The sequence below is a fragment of the Vicia villosa genome, linkage group LG2, assembly GCF_029867415.1.
Source record: "Vicia villosa cultivar HV-30 ecotype Madison, WI linkage group LG2, Vvil1.0, whole genome shotgun sequence".
Lineage (NCBI taxonomy): Eukaryota > Viridiplantae > Streptophyta > Magnoliopsida > Fabales > Fabaceae > Vicia > Vicia villosa.
The window spans coordinates 153,111,327-153,135,083 of NC_081181.1; the positions used below are offsets into that span (position 1 = coordinate 153,111,327).

At 36.8% G+C, this 23,757-nt stretch overlaps 4 protein-coding genes across 5 annotated transcripts; 2 read left to right on the forward strand and 2 right to left on the reverse strand.

Moving 5' to 3' along the window:
- Nucleotides 1-340: 340 nt before the first annotated feature.
- On the forward strand, nucleotides 341-8,105 carry LOC131652523 (uncharacterized). Of its 2 annotated transcripts, none has more exons than XM_058922399.1 (8): nucleotides 341-706; nucleotides 855-1,225; nucleotides 1,388-1,468; nucleotides 2,813-2,998; nucleotides 3,101-3,202; nucleotides 3,288-3,362; nucleotides 3,762-3,878; nucleotides 6,558-8,105. In XM_058922399.1, exons 1-8 carry the CDS (start codon nucleotides 502-504, stop codon nucleotides 7,833-7,835), a joined length of 2,415 nt encoding a protein of 804 aa, XP_058778382.1. In that variant the 5' UTR covers nucleotides 341-501; the 3' UTR covers nucleotides 7,836-8,105. The 2 variants fall into 2 exon arrangements, with proteins under 2 accessions (XP_058778382.1, XP_058778383.1); XM_058922400.1 differs by having other exon boundaries at nucleotides 342-706; nucleotides 3,288-3,359.
- Nucleotides 8,106-8,542: 437 nt separating this feature from the next.
- On the reverse strand, nucleotides 8,543-9,223 carry LOC131652525 (succinate dehydrogenase assembly factor 1, mitochondrial). Its single transcript, XM_058922401.1, has 2 exons — nucleotides 9,082-9,223; nucleotides 8,543-8,952 (listed from the first exon to the last, which is right to left on the reverse strand). Exon 2 carries the CDS (start codon nucleotides 8,928-8,930, stop codon nucleotides 8,652-8,654), a length of 279 nt encoding a protein of 92 aa, XP_058778384.1. The 5' UTR covers nucleotides 8,931-8,952; nucleotides 9,082-9,223; the 3' UTR covers nucleotides 8,543-8,651.
- Nucleotides 9,224-9,582: 359 nt separating this feature from the next.
- On the reverse strand, nucleotides 9,583-14,882 carry LOC131652526 (pentatricopeptide repeat-containing protein At3g18110, chloroplastic). The gene is made up of 4 exons (XM_058922402.1): nucleotides 11,160-14,882; nucleotides 10,869-11,069; nucleotides 10,689-10,779; nucleotides 9,583-10,492 (listed from the first exon to the last, which is right to left on the reverse strand). Exons 1-4 carry the CDS (start codon nucleotides 14,732-14,734, stop codon nucleotides 9,887-9,889), a joined length of 4,473 nt encoding a protein of 1,490 aa, XP_058778385.1. The 5' UTR covers nucleotides 14,735-14,882; the 3' UTR covers nucleotides 9,583-9,886.
- A 4,860-nt stretch (nucleotides 14,883-19,742) lies between these two features.
- Nucleotides 19,743-22,277, forward strand: LOC131647103 (pentatricopeptide repeat-containing protein At1g71420). The gene has a single exon (XM_058917016.1). It carries the CDS (start codon nucleotides 19,833-19,835, stop codon nucleotides 22,128-22,130), a length of 2,298 nt encoding a protein of 765 aa, XP_058772999.1. The 5' UTR covers nucleotides 19,743-19,832; the 3' UTR covers nucleotides 22,131-22,277.
- Nucleotides 22,278-23,757: the final 1,480 nt, after the last annotated feature.

Below are 23,757 nucleotides of genomic sequence, written 5' to 3' on the forward strand. Positions count from 1 at the left end.
TGATTTTTTTTGAGACCGAGTCATCAGATTAAACCAATTTAATGACTATATAGTTTTGTTATAGAGATCAATTTATTCAACCGAATTATGCGATTTAATCCGGATTAATCATGTAATTCATCTATTGACTCAATTGTTCGACTAACGAACCAATGACCTAGTATTCTCATCGGCTTGATGACGGATCTGACTGGTTTTTAAAATATTGCTCGAGGGTACTCATAATCCGAGGGTTGGAAAATGACTTCCGTAACAATAGAGTTTCATGTACCCCCATTAAATACAAAGCCCATCAGCCCATGAAGAAAGAGAAACAACACATAGGGGTTTAAGCCCACACGTGACAGGCAAAATAGCGTAGACAGGTCGTAACCCTAAAATCCATCTCCTGAGATAAAATATCCTTTCATCATCTCGATCGAACTCGCGTCTCATTCATTTCTCTCTCATCTTCATCCCCACCCACTTCTTCACTCCCGCGCTTCGATTTCACACCTTATTATGGCCGAAGAAGAAGTTATTGTTGCACCCGCTCAAAGCCCCGTCCCATCCGATGGTAAGCGCAAGTTCGAAGATCTGCACTCTGAACCCACCGAACAACAGCCTCTCGAATCTAACACCGACGGTGGTGAAACCGACGCCGCAGTTGCCGACGAGGGCGAGAACAAGCGCCCTCGCCTTGACGACGATAATCAGAATGACCTAGGTACTCCATTTGTTCCCCAACTTGTAAAATGTTCGTAATTAGTTCATTTTTCATCCTCTAGAACCACAATAGTATAAAAATTTGGCATCGATGAATATTCTACTGTGATTCTTAGTGTATTTTGATGTTATGTTTTTGGTGTTTGTAGCTAATACTAATGGACATCAAGAACCGAAGGAAAATGATGCAACTTTGGAGAATAGTCCTTCGGAGGCAGTTCAAGATGTATCCAAAGGTGATTTAGAAGAAATTGCCAAGGAACAAACTTCTAGTGAAGAGGATCCTGTTGAGGATGCTGAAGAGGATCCTGTTGAGGATGCCGAAGAGGAGGATCCCGTCGAGGATGCCGAAGAGGTTCCTGTCGAGGACTCTAAAGAGATTCCTGTTGAAGACTCTGAACAAGAAAAAGAAAAGGAGCCCTCTAAGGAAACTGAACAACCATTTAAGGAGGCTAATGAGAAAGATACTTCTGGAGACAAACAACCTGATTCCAGTTCTATTGATCCCGCCTTGCAAAATGTATTCCAGTTCTATTCCTCTTCTTTATCATAAAGTTCTTATAATTGTTAAAGGATATCTCACTGTAGATTTTTAGATACCAGAACGACATATTTCCATTTGTTTATAATTGCCCTGAAGTTTTACTGTTGCCCGTTTTTGAATTTTTGTATTTGCTTTCAGCAAAATGCTTCTTCTGGACCAAAGCAACCTATATCTGGGTCTGACACAACGACAAGAAGAATTGAAGTTCCTAGCAATAAGGTACCTTTGTTCTATTAGGTTTAGATGCGTATTATTGGGCTCAATCACATCGCATGCTTATAGTCAATCTTTGACTTTGTGTACAAACAAATTTGACAATGTTTAGTTGAAGAACATGATGCACTTCAGATATTTCCTCTTTGTAAGGGTTTGTTTACTGATTGATTATATGTTGGATGCATGCCCATATGTTGAGATGGCTCCAATGTGTTTTCAGAATTGGACTCCTAATGTGCATTACACCAGTTGTTTGGACTATGTGTTTGTTTTTTACTGAGTTGAAATAATCAAGCTTGCCTGAGTTCAACACATTCACTACAAAAATGCTCGCCTTATGGACACCCTATTGTTTTCCTCAAATTCATATTTTCACGCTTGCCCATGTTTGAGGACTTTTGTAACACATTAAGTACCATTAGCCAGATTGCGAGGGAGTGTAGATGAAAAAGATGAATTTGCTGTAACTTGTTTTCTCTTTAACGATAGCAGCTACTTGGTAACCACGAGTCAGCGAGAAAGTAGTCTACAGGAATGAGATGACTCATGTGTCCGTTATGATCGTTGAATGAACATACATGACATGATTATAATTGATTACACTAGAGGGGAATTTGGGGTTTGTAATCTAATTGGGTGAGTTGGTCATGTGGGTAGAAGATGTATTGTCGCTTCATTAAGAAGACAAGATGCATGTTAGGATTGAAGCTTGCAAACATATTTTTGAATGAGCTTGATGCATCAATTCAAAAGCATCCCCTTCCATTTCAAACCGAGTTCCAAGCCAAACTTGAAGCAAAAATCAGTTTACAATCGGACATTCAGACCCAACTAAAAGCTAAACAAGATGTTTTTTCTTTGTTTTTCATGGGATGTATGGGGCTCCGAACTGGAAAGCAAACTTACACTAGATCACATGGATGATAGTCTGATAGAGGGAGATAAAAGAAACATTGACAAACTAATTCGTGAAAATCCAAGCATTACCTTTAGATATGATTTACATTAGAGCATTGGTTGCTTAATCAATTTTGATGTCCTTACTAAGTGGAAAATGGCTTTGTGGTTGTATCTTCAGTAGCTTGAAACCCCGTTTTGCTGGTCCTCTCTATTGTGGGTTTTGTGCGCACATTTCTTACCTCTATGTTATCGATAATGGGTGATCATTTTCCTTCTTTTTTTTTGGTCCATAGTTATGCTTTTTGAGCCATCACTGACGTGTTTTAGGCAGGCATATTTGTTTCTTACATTGTCACTGGAAGCCGTGTTCTGTACAAATCTTAAATTTAATTTATGTGTTGGATTGCAAGCAATTTAACTACTTAGTTGCATTCCATTTATGTTCAGGTTGGTGTACTTATTGGCAAGTCCGGTGATACTATACGGTACCTGCAGTTTAATTCAGGTGCAAAGATCCAGATTACGAGGGATGCTGAAGCTGATCCCCACTCTTCGACAAGGCCTGTGGAATTAATAGGAACTGTGGAAAGTATAGAGAAGGCCGAAAAGCTAATGAATGCTGTGATTGCTGAGGTTCGATACCAAATCCAATATTTGTGTCATCCTTGTTTTTCTCTTGCTATTATTATAATATAGTTCTTATTCTTATATTTTTTTTCTATTGAAATTCCACAGGCTGATGCTGGAGGTTCCCCTGCACTTGTTGCTAGAGGCCTCTCCCCAGCTCAGGCTATAGTGGGATCTGATCAAGTTCAGATTCAAGTTCCAAACGAGAAGGTGATAAACTGATAATATCCGTCTATTTATGTTTTAGATTATTCATGGTTTATGTTAAGGAAGCTTTGAATTTCAAAATATACAGGTAGGATTAATCATTGGGAAAGGTGGGGAAACAATTAAGAGCCTACAGACCAAAACTGGGGCACGCATCCAGGTAGTTGTTATTGTTTACCTCACTCTTTTTTGGTATTAAACCGTTAATGCAGATGGTAACTAAGTTGGAAATGAATTAGCTGGCTAAGAAATCCAAACATTTTCATTGAGTCTCATCATTTTCTTTGTTCTCCTTTTCACTTTCTATCAGATAGGCCGTTTGTTAAAAATGCATTTTGAAATTAGTGCAATGTTGTTGTTTGGTTTGTTGAGTGATATCCTCTACTAGCAGAGTTTTGTGGGTTTCGATTTCTTGGAATCTAATTTCCTCAATCTTAAGAGTTGCAATAATGGAAGTATTGAATTTTGTAAGAGGGAGAAAGTTGGTTGATTCTTGTACAATGACATTCTTTTAGGATTTCTAATTTTATTGGCTCTGATGATGCTCTTTTAACTGTTTTAGTTGATTCCTCAACACCTTCCCGAGGGCGACGAATCTAAAGAAAGGACTGTCCAAGTTACTGGTGATAAGAGGCAAATTGAAATTGCTCAAGAAATGATAAAGGAAGTCTTGACTCAGGTCTGTTTTGCTATACTATCTTGTGATGATAATGTTTGCAATTAGATAGTTTAGATATTATTTAAGTATATTTCTGTTTATTTTTTACCTTTTTAACTACGAATTTCTGTTTACCACACTATTATATCAATGCTAACCTTCTGCCTTTTGATGTATTATTGATATTCCTTTTTCTATTGCAATTTTTTCTTTTTCTTGTTTAAAACATGGTGCATAAACTAGTTCAGTCACTCATTAAATTTTCTTAAATAAACTGAGCTGTTTTTCTTGACTTAAAGTAGCCTTTATTATCTTGCATGCGTCCAGACCCATTTTTGTGCCAACTTATGCCTCCTTCCTTTCTATGGTAGACTGGGGTTTATATGTCATGCTGACTGGGGAGTGACCAAGGGATATTTAGCTTTAATTGGTTGCAATGTGCTGTCGTTCTTGATTAGTATCATGGTATTGGGTAAGTTATTTGAAGTAGTATATGGGATATTTTTTTATGTTTTGCCGCTGGTTGAAAGCATGTATGACCAGTTAAGATATCTCATCGGTGGCTGATTTTGACATTGTTCCTATAGTTATGAGTTCTATTTATCACTTCATTTGATTCCATCATGCAATGAAATAGTAGTTATGAAGAATGATTGCTCGTAATATAGGGATCCTTGTGAAAAAAGATCTAGACATTTCCTGTATTGTTAGCATGTTTAAAATAGATACGGACAAACGCTTTATATGTATGCTATTTTTGGGTTAGTGTTACTCTACAGTTGTATCTGCGAACATTATAGAAAACGTGATTGTGTGCGCTGGAGTGTCCATGCATTTGATGCCTGTTTGATTCATTTATGGAAGTATTGTATCAATTGTTGCCATGCAAGTGAGATAGATCACATGAAACAGTGTTCATGAGTTTGGAATTTGAACAATAATCCATGCCAAGGTCAATTAAATCTTTTAGGAAGATCATATATGTAAACCAAGATGACAGTTGCAATGATTTATTTTTCTTGAGGTGCCAATTTCGAATTGGTTGGCTTTAAAAATGCAGATTTGGCCATTGCCTTTTCCTTGGGGTCAGCATTGCTTTCTTGATGTCATAGACAGCATATTCACTTTCATGCTCTGAAGAGAGGTGGCAGGCATAAAAACCTCCGATAGCAGGATGTTTAATGGTTGGTAAGATTGCTTCAAGACTTAAAAATAATGATCAGTAAGACTATATTGTGCTGGCCTTGGCGCTCAAAAAGAGCAGCTGTATGATTTGTATGAAACCTTTTGGAAGAAAAGAGTCATACCTGGTGAAGTCATGTCGTTTGTTGATTTTTTAAACTGTGTTTGAGTTCTATTCCTCTATCTAGTTCTGTAATTAGAAAAACCATAATAAATAATTCTTGTCATCTGGTCTGCTTTGATGTTGGGTAGATTTTAATGAAGGTAGTCATGTGTTCCTAGATTCCAGTACAAGTATGTTGTGTTGATTTACCTGCTTCTAACATATCTTTGGCCTGGTGATCTTCTTGGTTGAAATTGAAAAGACTACGATAGCCATATGAACAAGGACCAGCATAAATATGTTCATTTACCTGCTTTCTAACATATCTTTGACCTGATCATACTCTCGGTTGCAAAGAATACCATATATCAGATGAGTGTCAAGTTAATGTTTTAAATGCAACATATAAAAGAAAGATAATATTTCAATCCACCCTCTATTAGCTACCGGAAGGATCCTTCCAGTAGTGTATTCTAGTGGGGGCCTCTGAGAATATACAGAGGTGGATTGAGAAATTATCTAAAAGAAACTTGCTTGATCATCTTTTAAATTAAAACTTGATTTGAATGTTGTATACTAAAATGTGCTTTTGTGGATTTTTCTTACCGAGCGAAGACTATCATGCTTAATCCTATGTATTCGTTTGCTATGCATTTTCATTCCCTTTTGGAATATGGTGATTATAGGCAACTTTGACACGATCTGTCCAATGAGTTGTCACTGCTGTTTCAACGTGGTTCAGTTTTCACTTCATTCTGTCTTTGAATCATAATATCTAGAATATGTTGGTATGTTGAAAGCAGCAGAAGTATTTCAATCTGTCGCCTCTTGTAAGATTCACCATATTTGTCTAGTTATTGTGAAATTGGTTGATTGAAATTAGCTTATAGTCAGTCATTCCTAGTTTTGCTTTTGCATTGTTGGCCTTTTTTCACTCTCCTATATTTGCTAAGGTGAGGTATTTTTACTGTATAATATCAAACAACCTTTTTGTATAACTGTTTACTACATCTACCGTAGCTGAGCTTTGAGATAATGACATGCTACACACTATATTGTCTGACAGCTTGGTGCTTGTTATTTTGCTACTTGCCATTCAGCAGAAATTTTGATTACATAGTCTTAACATGCCACATTTGTAATGTTACATTCTTCTGAAATTGTCCTGAGAAAATTGTTTTTACCTTATTATTTTCGGAGGAGTTTCCTTCAACCAGATTTATATCATGGCAATTGTAAATGTGTGCGCATGCAAATATTTTCTCCTGGCTACCATGGCAACCAGATTTTAATATTTAATTGGATCGCTATAGCTGCATCTTTGCTATTTTGGCTTAGTCAATTTATTCTGAATATGATTCTGGTTAATATTATTTTTTCCTATTTACTTACTTTTGTATGCTGTGCTTTTATAGCCTATCAGGTCATCAACAGGTGGTTCTGGCCAGCAGGCTTACCGTCCGCCTAGAGGATCTGGTGGCCCACCTCAATGGGGTCAGCGAGGCTCACATTATGGCCACCCGCAATCGTACGACTATCAACACCGCGGGCCATATCCTTCTCACAATCAATCATATGCTCCTACTCCTTATGGTAATTATCCTCAACATATGGCTCCAAGGAGCAGTTATGGTTCTGGTTGGGAGCAAAGGCCTCACCAGAGTATGCAGGGGCCACCCTCACATAATGGTGGTTATGATTATTACGGCGGACAAGGGGGTCATTCATCTGAGGCTCCATCATCTGCGCAGCATCCCAGTTTAGTCCCCCAGCATGGTACCGGCCCATCTCCTTTACCCTCCATGGGCCCATCACCAGCTCAGATGAATTACAATTATGGACAGCCTCAGGGCCAGGATTATGGACATCAGACACCTTATCAGCAGGCAGGACATCCTCAACAAGGTTATGGACAAGGTTATGATGAATCAAAGTATGAAAACCGTGCCCCTGCACAATATCCTTATGGAGGGCACCCAAATTCTCAGCCAACCTATCCTCAAGCCAGTGCTCAAGCGAATTATGCGCCTCAGCAGCAGTATGGTAAGCCTCCATTGTATGGCATGCCACCTTCACAAGGACAACATCCTCAGTCCTATGGCCACCCTAGAGCCACTCAACCTGGAGAAATTCAGTATCAGGGTTCTACTCCAGCACAATCATATGGCACAGTGCAACAACCATATCCTTATGCATCATCTGGGCCGTCACAAGCAGCATATCCCACATATGGGTCCGCCCCAGCTGCAGATGGTTACAGTCACCCTCAATCTGCTCCTGGACAAGCATATACCCAGCCAGGTGGACAGCCCAGTTATGGGCAGCCAGGTGCTCAGCCCGCAGCCAGTTATGCTCAAGTTGGTCCTACTGGTTATGGATCTTACCCATCTTCTCAGCAGACTTACCCTGAACAGCCAGCCTCTAACAATGCAGTTTATGGTTACCAAGCGCCCCAAGATCCTGCCTACAGCAGCGGGGCTGCACAAGCATATAGTGCAGCACCAACTGTGCAGCCAGGTTATGTTCAACCGACACAAACTCAAGCTGGTTACGACCAATCTAACCCACAACAAGCAGTTTATGCGGCTGTACCAGCAGCAGGAACTGCTCCAGCTGCGTATGGCAAGACAGTATCACCTCAGCCTGCTTATCCCCAATATGACTCCACCCAAGTTTATGGCGCTCCTCGATGAATTGTATTTTTTTGATATCGACGGCTTATTTTAGTATTAGCGTGTTCTAGATCATTGTCCTTTCTTAGTGTAACCTGCTCATTTTCTTGTAATATGTACTGCATTGAGTTGTGAACTTGAATTCAAAATTTTTGTTGTTGGAAAAATTGATGCGGTTTCTAGATATTATTATATAGAAATCCGCAGTCTTTTGTTTGAGCAGCAAAAGCTTTTATAAAAGGAATTGTAACTTTAATGCTTTGCGGAAATTTATATTACCATCTTGTAACATTATGTAGTCTTGCAATGTTATAATTTTACCTTCATCTCTTGTTCCACATCAAAGTTCAACTTAATTTCTAGTTTCAATAAAGTGCCTTAATTTCTAGTTATCTTTCCACATCAAAGTTCAACTTAATTTCTAGTTTCAATAAAGTGCCTTAATTTCTAGTTATCTTTAGATGATAGTTTTTTAGCTAGTTGATAGTGAAAAATCTAGTTATTGAATTTGATAACATTTTATAAACTTGGCGACGTAAGTTTTAAACCGTGACCTTGCCAAATAGGTAAAACGTCCCCCTTGAAAGTAAGCATTTGTTAAGAAATGAATCCGTGTCTCAATCTCAAGCAATCGTGATGTATTATAATACGATACAAGCATGTGGATCCTGCTTAGCAGCATTAACAAGTATTTTTTAAATAAACAATACAATCAAAAGGAAAGTCCATATCAACTAATTCATTTATTTTTCTGCATAAAAAAAGGCAAGCATTTCAATATTGAGTTAATTTAGAATAATAAATTGACAACATCTTTATGAAAAGTATTTTAAAATTTCACTTAGAGAAATCAAGTTGCAAAGAAGATAAGCCAGTGGTGCCAGGGTTCCTGAGCTGATCTAGCTGTTTATGGCCACGTCGAAGTAAATATTCAATGTATTGAAAATTCTTCCGATCCACTTCTTTGGAATTACGCCGAAACTCTTGACATACCACAGACTCTATCTTGCAGCGTTCTTCCTCAGATTTGGAACGTGCTGCACGTAGAAATCCTCTGTATAAGCTAAGTACTTGCTTTTGCATTCCAGAAAGCTTTTGCCCTCTGGTTCCTCCCATTTCATATTCTTCTTTTTTTCCCCTGTCACATTAACACGACTTTATCGATTGCTGAACATTATGAATTGAATTTTTCATCGCAAAACAAAAAAATATACTAAGAATTGAAAAAGATTAAAAAAAAGAAATTCTAGGAGGAAATTTAGTTTACCTCAGAGCAAAGGGCGCGAGAATTGCTTGGGATCGAAATTCAGAGGGAGACGATTTGATGTAGATTCGTTTTGTGTTCTGGAAAAAAAGTTGAGAAGAAAGATCTGAAATGGACTAAGAAATACTTGGGTTGGGCCTGCATAACCCAATTCATGGCAGTTAATTTTCACACCCCCTTATTTTCTAAAAATACGTATTAAATAAAAATATAATTCTAAATTACATAAATATGATTTTTATTAATATACTTATATCCTAAATTATGACTTGAAATTTTTTGTATGAATTTCGTAATAGCTAAATAATCTTTTTTATCATAATTTTTTTTTTCCTGAGAATGAGAAAAACGGACATAATTTTTATTTATTTATTCATGAACATTGATAATTAGTTTTCATTTTGCTAGTTGTTTATCTTGTTTATATTGTCTTCATAAATTAATACAACGTTTCTCAAAATTAAAAATAAAAATGAAATGAAATAAATTGAAAAGAAAGAATGAATTGTCTCATACTTGCAGCCATCAATAAAAGAAAAAGTTTACAAGATTTCATCCACAAACCTAAAGTAATCAAATTTTCTGATCTACAAATTAAATATAAGGCGAAAAAAATGCGATGAACACTAGTAAAATACTCGTTATAACAGTCTTTGTTAACAATTTATGTACAATATTTGGCATTACATTGCTTGATTTTGCACCAAAAAGGACAAGTTGAGGCTATAGAGCTTCTGTTATAGCATGCTTCATGAAAGCTTCGGCTATAGAACATTAAGGGCTAAGCTACAGACAACCTTAACTTAACTTATCTGTCATCGTATCTCTCACTTTCTATCGATTTATTTGCAGCAATTGGTTTGAAAGTCCTTTGTTTCCCAATTGCATTTCCTCGGTACTCCAAAGCTTCCCGAATAAATTTCTTCTTCCTAATCCTCTTGATCTTCATCACCTGTCGAGGATCAGCCCTTTTTAGTTTTTCCAACTTCTCTTTCCTTCCCTCTATATCAGCTTGCATGACTTTACTTCTCTTATCATCAGGCAATAAAGCCAATCTAGAAAATTTCTTGGGACTCACAACTTTTAGTTTCTCAGTAATTTCGTGGAACGCTGGAACAAGGCCGCGCCTTATAAAGCATCCATTGATAAGTTGCATTGAATTTAGTTCAGGGAGTTTCGGGGAATCTTTTAACTCGAGATCCAAGCAAAACGGGGAGTCTTTTAGCCACATTCGAAGAGAGTGAGCCTTGGCTACAAGAACACCGTGCCTTGTCTTACAAGGAAGAAAAGGCGATCCCATTTCCCAAAGGCACGCCTTTAATGTGCTATCGAGCGATACCATGTTATATTCTGCTGTTCCTGTTATAAGTACAACTGATTTTGGTGACTCTGGATAGCCCTCCAATGAGGCGTCCTGCCATGACATTGACGTCCAAATGATAAGGTCAAATATAGATAAGCTCGGACAAATTAAATGATGAAACATAGGCTCATGCAAAATCGTAGTATCACAAGTATTATCACTATGAAAATAACAACATATTTTAGAATTTAGAAGCCAAAAATCACAGACAATTTTGAAAGCAACTTAGGAGGGAAACAGAATTTACCTGCATGTGGTCAAGCCATAATGTAAGACCAACAAGAGCTGAGCCGGCCGAGAGCTTTCTAAAATCAGCCCCCCAGTCCTTCTGAGCAACTCTGCCATTGACAACGATACACAAAATAAGTAACCAAACAGACAAAGTAACATTTCCGGAAAAAAAAACTTCATTTTCTATACTGCTTACCTGAATATATCATGGCGATAAATGTTTTTCTTGATTGCTAATTGGAAAACCCATGATGCAGTGGCTCGGAGTTCAAATGCCCACAAGAGATCCACCAAAGCATTGACAAAGTTAAAAGCTGCATTATCTTCCACATGTTCTAGTCTCTCCAGACATTGGTCAACCTCAGAAACTAACGACTCGGATTTTTCTCTTAGAAGCCTATATAACATCAGTATAATGAATTAACTAGAGAAATATAAAAAGCAAATCTTCCTCTCAAAAACTTCAAAAAAAGAAACTTATCGATACCTGATTGGAAGATCAAATCCAACACCTTGAAGTGCATTTAAAAGATTAATGGCATCATTTGCTTCCTCAGACAAGCTTGCGGCTCTGATAAAGCACGTCCATATTCGATGATCTGGTTCTATGGCTGCTTCCTTCATCTCAGCAAGCTTCTCGATTCCGGCATTTGCATCTCCTTTTTTGAGGTATGCATCAATAACAGAGCTATAAGGCAAGGTATCCAGAACTGCTCCCATTGTTCTCAAGCTTTTAAGGACTTTGTCAGCTTCTTCAGGTTGCCCAGATTTACCGTAAGAAACCATTAGCATATGCATGGTTGCAGTATTGGGTTCTATCCCTGCTTCTTTCATCATGGCTAACAGATTTTCAGCTTTCTGATGATCCCCAGAAGTTCTATACATTTTCATCATTAAATGATAAAACGAGCGGTCCAGTTTATAACCATTCGATCTAAGCTCTTCAAAAAGTTCCTCAGCCTGATCATAGAGTTGCTGCTTACTGAATGCTGCAATCATGCTTCTGTAAGTGTCTCGCTTAGGTTCCAACTCAAGATTTTTCATTTTATGCATCAATGACAAACCTTCTTCTGGTCTATGGTCTCTGCAGTACATTGTAATTAATGTATTATAAGTTTCCTCGTCTGGTGTAAGACCAGCATCTTGCATCATCTGGTAAATATCAGCCATGTGTTTGAATTCTTCAATACTTGAGTATAATTTAAGTACAGAATTAAAAATTTGAAGATCGGGCTTAAATCCCGCCTCCTCCATCTCGCTCAACATGACTCTTACATCTCGTACTCTTTTGAATCTGCACAGCAATCCAATCATAATTCTGTAAAGATGCATGGTAGGAAAATAACCAGCAGCTTTCATTCCATTGTATACTTTCTGCACCTCAAATAAGTTTCCTGCACGAGCAAATGCTTCAAGCATCAAAAGAATAGAACTTTTACTAATCTTGAAGTCCATGTCTTGCAACTCCTGAATTACAACATAAAGCTCATTCAGTCTCCCATCAACAATTAAAGCTTGTAAGAGACCATTTACGGATTCTACGGTCGGGGAAGGGCCGTCTTTCATCATTGTATTAAAAATAGCTCTTGCTCGTTCGTAACAACCGCTGAATGCATAAGCATTAATTAAAGCATTCCAAACCTTTCTGTCGATTTTTGAATATTTTTGCCTAAGATTCTCCACTATACTTTCTGCATTTTCCCACATCTTTAGCTTTCCATACGTTTCAACGATATCGATAATATGAACAGTTAGATTATCCAGTATAATGTCATTTTTCTCTGCATGATACAACAAATGGTGTGCTGTCTCCGGGAAGCCGATTCTGCAGTATACAGACACCATACTCTGGTACAGAGATTCAGATGGCTCAACACCATTGAATCTCATGTCAGAGAAAAGCTGAGAAGCTATGTCAAATTGTTCACTCTTCACACATCCTTGAATAAGAGATTCATACATCGTACAACTCGTAAATGAACCAAGTCCTCCTCTACTTCTGTATTCCTCCAAGGCTGCATCTAGCTTTCCAGCTTTGCAAAGTATAATGACGAGTGCTTCTGTGATCATTTGAACGTCGCTGGGAGCATGTTCTCTAAAGAATTCAAGAAGTTCACATGCTTCTGAATATCTAGCAGATGAGCTATATGAGCTCATGAGGGATAAGAAAATTTCACGATCCAATTCATAGCCATTGCTGATGGCAACTTTCAACATTTTAGCACCGTGATCATAACACCCCCCTTTAACAAGAACCGATGAAATATCACGTGGGTTCATACCGCTCAGCTCTTCCATATCTCGAACAATTCTTTCAACAACATCCCCCATGTTTTCCCTAACAAGTGCAGGTAGTATAACCTCATAAAGACCATTATCCGGCGTGAAGCCTTCCTGAATCATTTCCTGATACAACACCATAGCCTTTTTTATCTCGTTGAATCTCAAAAAGAAATCCAACATAACTGAGTATAATAGATGATCAGCTTTTATATTTGACTCACGCATGCGATTAAATGTTTCTTCAGCTTCTGCTCGCTTCCCAACCTTTGCATAAGCACAAATTAAAGCACTATACGTGTGCAAAGTCGGCTTAACACCTGCATCCAACATTTCTGACATAACTTTTGCAGCTTCCTCAATCTTACTTGCTTTCCCGAGCAAATCGATCAAAACAGTATATGTAACCGCATCAGGGTTCCTTTTAGATGACTTCATGTCTCTGTAAACCTGTAATGCCTCATCGTGCCGGCCATGCTTCCCATGCATGTGTATAATAGTGTTGTATGTCATTTCATCCTTGCGAAACCCCATTTTCACCATTTCGTCACAAATATCCCTTACCTTTTCCGTATTTCCTTCTTTTGAAAAAGCATATAACAAAGAGTTATATGTGACTGCATCAGGTGAAAATCCCTTAGACTTCAATTCTTCAAAAAGATGCTCAGCTTTCAAAGCAAACCCACATCTACCATAAACCGAAATCATAGCATTATAAGTCCAAAGATCTGGTTGGCAACCGTTAGTCTCCATGTCACTAAAAACAACAATTGCTTCCTTTAAATTACACTCTCTAGAACAAGCACTTATAAGCGTATTATAGGTTATTATATCCGGTCTAAGACCAAACTTACCTACTTCATCCAAAATAGCTAAACCAGACACAATAGCACAAGACTTCACCTTTGCATTAATCAAAGTATTCAAACTAACAATATCAGGCTGACACTCTCTTTCACGCATTAAATCAAACACCTGCTTTACCTTATCAAAATTTCCACTCCTTGCATAAACACCCATCATAGCATTATACACTTGGACAGTATCATCTATAATCGACTCAGCTTTCGTAAAAACTTCAACAGCAATTTCCTCTTGATTAGCCTTCCCAAGCACACCCAAAATAGTGGAAACCATCCTTGCATTAGGTGCATACCATTGCTGCATATTCAAACACTCGTAAAGCTCAAGCGCGCGCTGCCAACTCGTTTGACCAACCGATTTAACCACAAAGCAAAAATCAACTGGTGTCATCATAACTCTGTGTTGTTCCAACACATCACCAACAAACTCATCAGACTTCAAACCCAAAATCCTATTAGTTAACGTTTTCACTCTTTCCCTCCAATTCATCTCTTTTCTGAGCACCCATTTGTTCATCCTTTTGACCTTCATCTTGCTTCTACTGTCCCTCATAATTTCACCTTCTTCTTCATTATCATTCCGTTTGTGGGTTTCATCCGGGGTTTCCAAAGTTTGAGTCTTTTTTACGAAAACATCGTTTTGAGAGAAATGGGTGTCTGTGGAAGGATACATATGAGAGAGTTTGGAATTGGGCCATCGAATTGAAGGTGATGCTCTGCTATAGTTGAATTTAACAACAGGGACAGTTTTATTGTCATTGTTATTGGAATTGTTGTTGAGTTGTTGTGGAGAAGAATCTGTAGAGGAAATTGAAGAGGAAACGATAATGGTGCGTCTGTTTGAAACAGAAAGTGTGAAGGGTATGGGTGTGGAAGGTGTAAGAGTGAGTAATCCTGTGGAGGAGACAGAGATATACATGATTGTGGTTTGGTTTTGGAGTATCCTCGTTCATGGGATTATGAACTCACTTTATCACAACCGTCTGAGTAGAGAGAGATATTTTGTTGCTAGGCGGGATGAGAAGAAGCCAAGTTCAACAGATTCGGATTAACTACACTAACATTTTCCTTCCATTGGTTAATCTTTGTATAGATACTGTATATGTTTGTCTCTATCTATTTTCTTTTTCTTTCTATGATTTACATATATTCCAACTTTGGAAGTTTACTTTAAATGATTTCTCTAATAGATTAAAGTTAGAGCATTGTCAGTGTAAAACATTTTACACGTAAGACATCACGACTCTTAAAAAAAAATATCTTTTTATGTAATTTAAAGAAAAAGTTAAATTTTTATAAAAATTAACGATTATGATTTTACTGGCCGTGTAAAACTGCTATACACCGTCGTTGTATTTTCATTAAATTCTTTCTTTAAATGAAGGTAAAACATGAATTATCAAATTGTTAAATGATTCGATTCCAACATATATGTGAATTAATTCCAGAAAACAGAAGGAAAATAAGATTTTAGAAAAATCTAATTGAATTGATTTCAAGTAATGTGTGAATCAATTTCAACAAACAAAATCAACTCACTAGTTTGAGAAACATCATCTTGAATTGATTTCAATTGTTGTTTGAATCAATTTCAATAGACAAATAGTTTGAGTTGGATATACATTACCTTGAATTGATTCATTCAATGTTGACTTTGGTCAATACTTTATTATATGTATGGAAATGCTATTATTTACGTGTATGATGAGAGATTCAATTGAGGAAGTAAAAAAACTATAAAGCATCAATACAACGAAATAATCGATAATGTGCTTAAGGGTAATTTCAAAAATCTTAGAAGACAAGTGATTGACATTGATTCTTCATTCTATGATTCGTTGGAACATTAATGTGTAAATCTTCTCTAGATATACAAATTTTTCATACGATGCAAAGTTCGTTCTCATAGACGACACCAAATGATCTGATGTCAGAGATTCTTCTTCAAAGATTGTCATTTGTTGAAGATCAAATGAAGAACCACAATCTTGCTGCTCTAGTCCGACATGGGGAAGGAAATACATGTATGCACTTTGACGCCCACGTTAATGACAACCATAAGTATGGGGTTTTTAGGGTCAAAAAGTGGATATGTCTTTTTCCTTTTTTTAACCATGTCTCTTAGGGGTTGGAGGCCATATAGCCTTCTATTTGTGCAATTTGTCTATGAGAAAAAATGTCGATTGATCATACAATCTCACCATCCAACGACCCAAGAGAATCGAGTGACCTTGTCTTCAATGTTACCTAGGTTCAACACTCATTTTGATCTGTTAGATAATGTCTTCTATTCATATTCCACTACATAGCTAAACGTAATTTTTTTCATATATTTTTCTTGCATTTGGAATCATATGTGAATTAAGTTCTTATATATATATATATATATATATATATATATATATATCCGATCTAACTCTTTCACCTATCATTTATAAAATGTAACGCCAAGTGATTCAAGCACGATAAAGTGGGGTGATAAAAATATAGTTTGAGAGCGAGAATAAGATAATACATGTAAATGTCACATGATAGAGCTTGTATATGACAGACGACTAAAATCTTGTATAATTCGATATGAGATGTGAAGAATCTTCTAATTAAATTTAATGACAAGTGATGCTAGGGAAAGGGGGATAAAGTCCCCGACGCTTTGCCGCGATTCTACTTTTCAAATTTTTTCATCTATGCATATTATTCACCTTTTAAATTTATATGCTAAATAGAGTAGTGTTGGATGTGAGAGGTTGTATAAAACTAAGTACAATTTATAAATAAATATTTTAAAGTTGATTTTATAATGGAGTATTTTTCGTTTAATATTTATGTAAGGGGAATGCTCTTTCCACCTTTATGGGTGCTTCCACACCATCATGAAAAGCCCATAATGTCCCTATCATCATGAGATGCATCTCCGGACGCTTTTAATTTCGCCATTTTTCAAACCAAATTGAAGAGACTCCCCTTTTATGTTAAAATTTAATTCAGAGATGCATCTCCGTATGTACTAAAAATACGTTCAAAGATGCATCTTCGTAAACACCACTTATTAAAAAAATGGGAAACCATCGAAGATTTGTCCGGAGATGCATCTCTGAATTTGCTCTGAACCTGTTTTTGAATATGCATCTCCATATTAGACTTAGTAAAAAAATGAGGTTTTTCTGTGGAATTTGTGAATTTCTCCAAACAAGTTGTTTAGATTTGTCACTATTTATAACACAGGTGCAATGGTTGAAGACAACATTCGTTGGATCAGGCTATGACGTGAGATGGTCGCAACGATGACCACAAGGTCACAAGTTGCTGATAACTTGTTAGATGTTGCATCTACTTCGCAGCCCCGACCATCTAGTTCTCATAGTCGACTCTCTCAGGCATGTCAGACATGGAGGGGTATATTTCTTTTCTTTTGCAATCCATATGTTGTCAACTAATTAAATCAATACTAATGCTTATGTTTTCTTTTTACATGATCGTGATTTTTTGAAAATGATTAACCACGACAGGAAGATACTAAAGTTGCCACAATCCACTGATGCTTGGTTCGGTGATGTTATTTGTTATTCCGGTCTTGCCAATTTATGTTCTTTTATGTACGTCACAATAAATCATGACATGAATGCGACTTTTAAGGACAGGTGACACTCAGAGACATCCTCTTTCCACCTACCTATAGGCGCGATGACCATCACTTTGGATGACGTCTCATGCATATCCCATCAGGGGATATTACTGGACTACGAGAGGATCGGGTCGATCTAATGGTCACCTTGTTGGAGGTTGGCCCTGGTAAAGCGGTGTAAGAGACATTTCGCACTAGAGGTGCTTATGCACAATTTAGGTTTTTTTGGAAAAGCTTTATAAAGAACATATGAAGGGAGCTTTGGATGTCGTTGATGACGATGTGCAGGTTGAGTACCATCGACATTGTGCATTGAGGTATTACCTCTTGTTCTTGGTTGAAACATCCATGTTTGTGGACAAAAATGCAACAAATGTCAATGTGGTCTACCTTAAGTACTTCATAGACTTAATTGCGATTCACGAGTACAACTGGGGGACCGCCTATTTAGTGTACATGTACTTGAAGTTGGGAGATAATTGTCTTTGGAAGACAAAAAAATGACGGGGTACTGCATACTGCTTACAATAATTTCTTATTACTAATATTTTCACGATTCATTTGTTACACTTGTTATTAATATTATGTTCGAACCCTTTTCAAGGATGAGTCATCTCCCACTACTCTTGCATCATCGGGTTTAAAGCTACGCTTAAATACATTGAGGACTAGCCTCGTGCAACCACTTTTGTTCTGTAGAGAAGGAATTATGGGGTCGAACCATTTAAAGTCTTTCTTGACTGTATGGTACCAGATGACATTTGCTTCTGCCTATACGAGGGTCACCTCCAGACACGTCAGTTTGACATCATTTCCTTATACTCCGTTTGACTTGGATATGAGTTATCTCTTATGTATCCTTATCTTCTTGGGCGAGTGATGCACCAATTTGACTTCTTGTAGATTATTTCGAGACCTTATCACGAGTCTGCTCTTCTCACCGTTCCCTACAGAGACCTATAGGAGATATTGGATGATTTCAAGAGTCACCTGGTACTAGAGAAGTATCGTCGAGAGCCAACTCATGAACATTGGGCTTGTGCTGAAGGCTACTTGTCATGATTCTATAAGGTGTCACATCCTATCATGAAGCCAGACGCTCATGGAGAACTACCTAGGTCGACTAACCTGGAATTACTTGGTTCAGGATGAGCAGGTAGAGAGCATGCCAACGATATGTCAACACGTTGCAGAGATGGGTAGAGCAGTCATAGAGTCAGGACTCTTTGAGGATAGCAGTCCCAAGTTGTTCCTAGTGGAGTACATGGTTTCTGAGTTACAAATTATCGTGTAGTGCAGGCGGCGGAGGAGGCAAGCAGTTAGACATACCCAGTCGTTTATATTGAGATGTATTTTTTTTGAAAATTTCTCACCCCACCCCATAGATATTTGGCGCACCACAGAAGTGACAAAACATCCATCGTGCTTCCATAGATGCATCTTCAGAAGCACCTATTTTTTAAAAAAATTTTGGTTTTTCCGTAGATGCATCTACGGAACCCCTTAAAACATAGTGAAACGTGGGATTTTCCCAATTAATTGGGAAAATCTCCAATTAAATTATAAATTAATTGAGAAAATCCCAAAATTTTAATTAATTGAAAAAAATCTTCCGTAGTTACATCTATGGGGTTTGATTAATTGAGAAAATTCCAAATTGGGAAAAATCTTCCGTAGATATATCTACAGAAATGTTTGATAGGGTTTGATGGGGTACTTCCAGATGTGCATCTACGGAAGTTGTGGTCAAAAATGAAATTTCGTGTGGTGTTTAAGATATCCATGGGGTAGGTTGAGAAATTTTTTTTTTTTTTTTTTGGTATTTTTGGATGTATTTTCTAACAAATGTTATGTATGAATTTTCTTAAATTTTTTTTATTAATGTATGTATTTTCTTGACTTTTTTTTATTAATATATGAATTTTTACATTCCCTTAACTTTAATATAACTTCATTTTATTGTGATTTTCCGTTAATATAAATTGACCTTACAAAAATTGAATGTTTGGACAACGATGCTATTTTGATATGATTATGAAAGATTTCAAAGATGCATTTCCGAAATAATTCTTCATTTATATTTATCACATTTTCAAAAAAAATTCAAAAGACATTTCAAAAATGCATCTTCCAATATACGAAATACATATCCTAACCATATTTTGTTCAAAAGAAGTAGCTATCAGATAACACACTTTAGAATGTGGGTACGTTTTGGAGATCAAGAGTAATTTCATTGAACAATTCTCTTATGTAAAATATCATAAGTTAGTATGTATGGTTGATACTGTAAAAATTTTTACACTAATCCCTCGTAAGAACACAAATTACATTTCAAAATAAAAATGTTCCATAACTATTAAGGTTACTGCCCTAAATTTATGGCAAAAAAATGAACATATGTTTGAAGCATTTGCGATCTAAAAAGCTTGTACACTATGTATTCCCCAAACCTTGCATGTTACAGAATCTTTATTGCACTTCACCTACACAACCACAAACCATAGCCAGAAACATAAACCCACTAATCCATACTCTCTCCTTACAAGGCAATCTTGAAGAAGCACTTTCACTTGTTTACACTCACCCTTCTCTATCCCTACAAGACTATGCCTTTCTCTTCCATGCTTGTGCTCAGAAAAAATGGATCCACCAAGGCATGGCATTGCACCATTACATATTTAACAAACACCCCGCAATTCAAAATGATGTTTTTCTCACTAATAATCTCTTAAACATGTACTGCAAGTGTGGTTATTTAGATTATGCTCACCACCTGTTTGATGAAATGCCTAGAAGAAACTTTGTTTCTTGGACTGTTCTCATTTCTGGGTATGCTCAGTTTGGTTTGATCAGAGAGTGTTTTGCTTTCTTCTCTGGCATGTTGGCTTGTTTTCGACCCAATGAGTTTGCTTTTGCAAGTGTGCTTAGTGCTTGTGAGGAGCGTGATGTTGAATATGGCTTGCAGGTACATGCTGTTGCTTTGAAATTTTCGTTGGATTTCAATGTGTATGTTGCAAATGCTCTTATTACAATGTATAGTAAGTGCTCTGGTGGTTTCGGTGGTGGCTATGATCAAACTTTGGATGACGCGTGGAATGTGTTCAAGTCCATGGAGTATAGAAATCTTATATCTTGGAATTCAATGATTTCAGGTTTTCAGTTCCGTGGGCTTGGGGACAAAGCTATTGGCCTGTTTGCATATATGTATTGCAATGGAGTTGGGTTTAACAGTGCCACGCTACTTGGTGTTTTCTCTTCTTTAAATCAATGCAGTAGTACTTTGGATGACGTCAACAACACCCATCTGAGGAATTGTTTTCAATTGCACTGCCTCACTATTAAAAGCGGTCTTATTTCAGAAGTTGAAGTGGTAACTGCATTGGTGAAATCCTATGCAAATATAGGGAGTCGCATTTCTGACTGTTATAAGCTCTTCCTTGATACAAGTGGCCAACATGATGTTGTGTCATGGACTGCTATTATTTCCGTGTTTGCAGAGTGCGACCCTGAGCAGGCTTTCCTTCTTCTCTGTCAACTTCATCGAGAAAATATTGTGTTGGACCGGCATACATTCTCAATCGCCTTAAAAGCTTGCGCCTACTTTGTGACTGAACAAAATGCAACAGCAGTTCATTCACAAGTAATTAAACACGGGTTTCAGGATGACACAGTTGTTTCAAATGCCTTGATACATGCTTATGGGAGGTCTGGCTCCTTAGCTTTGTGTGAACGAGTATTTGACGAAATGGGTCGCCGTGATTTGGTTTCTTGGAATTCAATGCTCAAGTCTTATGCCATGCATGGTCGAGCTAAAGATGCGGTAGAGCTCTTCAAACGAATGGATGTCCAACCAGATTCTGCAACCTTTGTTGCACTTCTTGCAGCATGCAGTCATGCCGGGCTTATTGAAGAAGGAGTAGAAATTTTCAACTCTATGATTGAAAGCCATGGCATTTCTCCTCAACTAGATCATTATGCGTGCATGGTGGACCTCTATGGACGAGCTGGGAAGATATTTGAGGCGGAGGAGTTGATACATAAAATGCCAATGAAACCTGATTCTGTGATTTGGAGTTCATTACTTGGATCTTGCCGGAAGCACGGTGAGGCTGGCTTAGCCAAATTGGCAGCTGATAAATTTAAAGAGTTAGATCCTAAAAATTCTTTGGCATATATACAAATGTCAAATATATATTCATCTGGAGGTAGTTTTATTGAAGCTGGCCTTATGAGGAAGGAAATGAGAGACTCTAAAGTGAGAAAAAGACCTGGATTAAGCTGGGTTGAGGTTGGGAAGCAGGTTCATGAATTCACATCTGGTGGCCAGCATCATCCAAAAAGGGCCGCTATATTGAGCCGGCTCGAGACATTGATTGGACAATTGAAAGAAATGGGTTATGCTCCAGAGATTAGCTCTGCATTGCATGACATTGAAGTGGAGCACATAGAAGATCAATTGTTTCATCACAGTGAGAAGATGGCATTGGTATTTGCTATAATGAATGAAGCAAATTTTCCTGGTGCTGGAAATGTCATTAAAATCATGAAGAATATCCGTATTTGTGTTGATTGTCATAACTTTATGAAATTAGCATCAAATCTGTTTCATAAGGAGATTGTTGTAAGAGATTCGAATCGCTTTCACCATTTCAAATGTGGAACATGCTCTTGTAATGACTATTGGTAACATACCACCTGCATTCCCTCATTGAGTAACTTGAGATGAAATTTTTATTTTTATTTCATCATAAAATATAGAATCCATGAAATGATAGTTTTACTCTTGTGTATATTTCATCTTATTTCATTTCACTCCATTCCAATTTTAGCTGAATGTATTAACACGCCTTGGATCAAGTTGCCTTAGTTGAGGAAGCACACAGACTCTTAAATGGCAGAACCAAGACGGATTTAGATCCTCTCACTTTCCATTATTTATAATAGAATGAATTTATTGAAAACTAAAAAATAGTTGTTTATTTGAAAAAAATTATAAGATGAAATAGACTATAGTGTATGCATATTATGATTATTCCATATGTTTTCCTAACTAAATAATTTCTCTAGAATAGGTTGGATTTAAGTGGTCTGTATGAAGTTTGACCCATACAATAATTATGATATTTGACTTTTAAACCAATAGAATCTAAATTGACACTTTGAAATTTATAAGTAGCTTTATGTTTAAAAAGAGATTTTTCAGTGGCAACTGTCTACTTCGGTTGATCCCTCTTCGGTTATTATATTTTTGAAAGAGAGTCGTCTTCTTCCTTTTATCTAAATGAGTTAGACTTCTTTAAAGGTGTTGGTTGTCTCTTGGCAAATGTTACAAGAAAGACTTCCGTCTAGAGATAATCTATCTAAGATAGGAGTAGTTTTTTATTTTAGTAGAATATCTTGTCCCATGTGTGAGTATTTGGTTGAGACGGATCTCATCTTTTTACTACTCGTGAGCAAACTTTCTGAGCGTAGTATAAAATCTTTAAATGATTGAGATGACACATGATTATCCCTAATGAGACTAGGGTATTTTTTGAGTTTTATTGCTTCCTTTACGTTTAAATATAAAGGTGGTTATCTCCAGAATTGACATGTTGTAATTTGATCAATTTGAAAAACTCGCATATTTGTCATTTTTAACGAAGTCACAAAATCAATGAATAGGGTAGAGGAGAAGAGTATTTTCTTAGTCGAAAAATGGTTTGTGGGTAAATCAGAGGTGGACTATTGTATCTTAGTTGAGAGGCTTCAAAACCCTATCATCTATCTGTACTTATAGTAGATCGAGTGTCCATCTTGATTCTGATGTATGTTTTGGATTTTGATTTATGTTGTTGCTTTTTTGATGAGTTCTTTGATGAATTTTAATTTATTAATGATGAATCTGGCGACTTGATCTAACATTTTCAGTGAAGTAGTTTCTTAATATCTTGGATTTTATTAATTAGGGTTTCTTAATATCTTGGATTTTATTAATTAGGGTCTCACCCGCTGAATTGTTATAATTGGATTGATTCTATTGTTTGTTGTTGAGATTGTTTTTTTTTTCTTTCATGTAGTCTTTGACATTTCTTATACTTTGAAACGATCCTCGTTAGAATTTCGCATTTTCACTTATTAATATATTCTCATCTGCCATAAAAAATGTTTAAAAGTGACATTAAAAGAGAAAATGGTGCTTAAACTGATGAATCAGGCTATGTAACAAACAATTATGGGTGGAGTAGGTTGAGTCTCACAAGACTTTGCTTAAACCAGTATAGACTTTTAAAAAGTTCCAAGGTTTAAATATGATAAATTACTTCATAGATTTA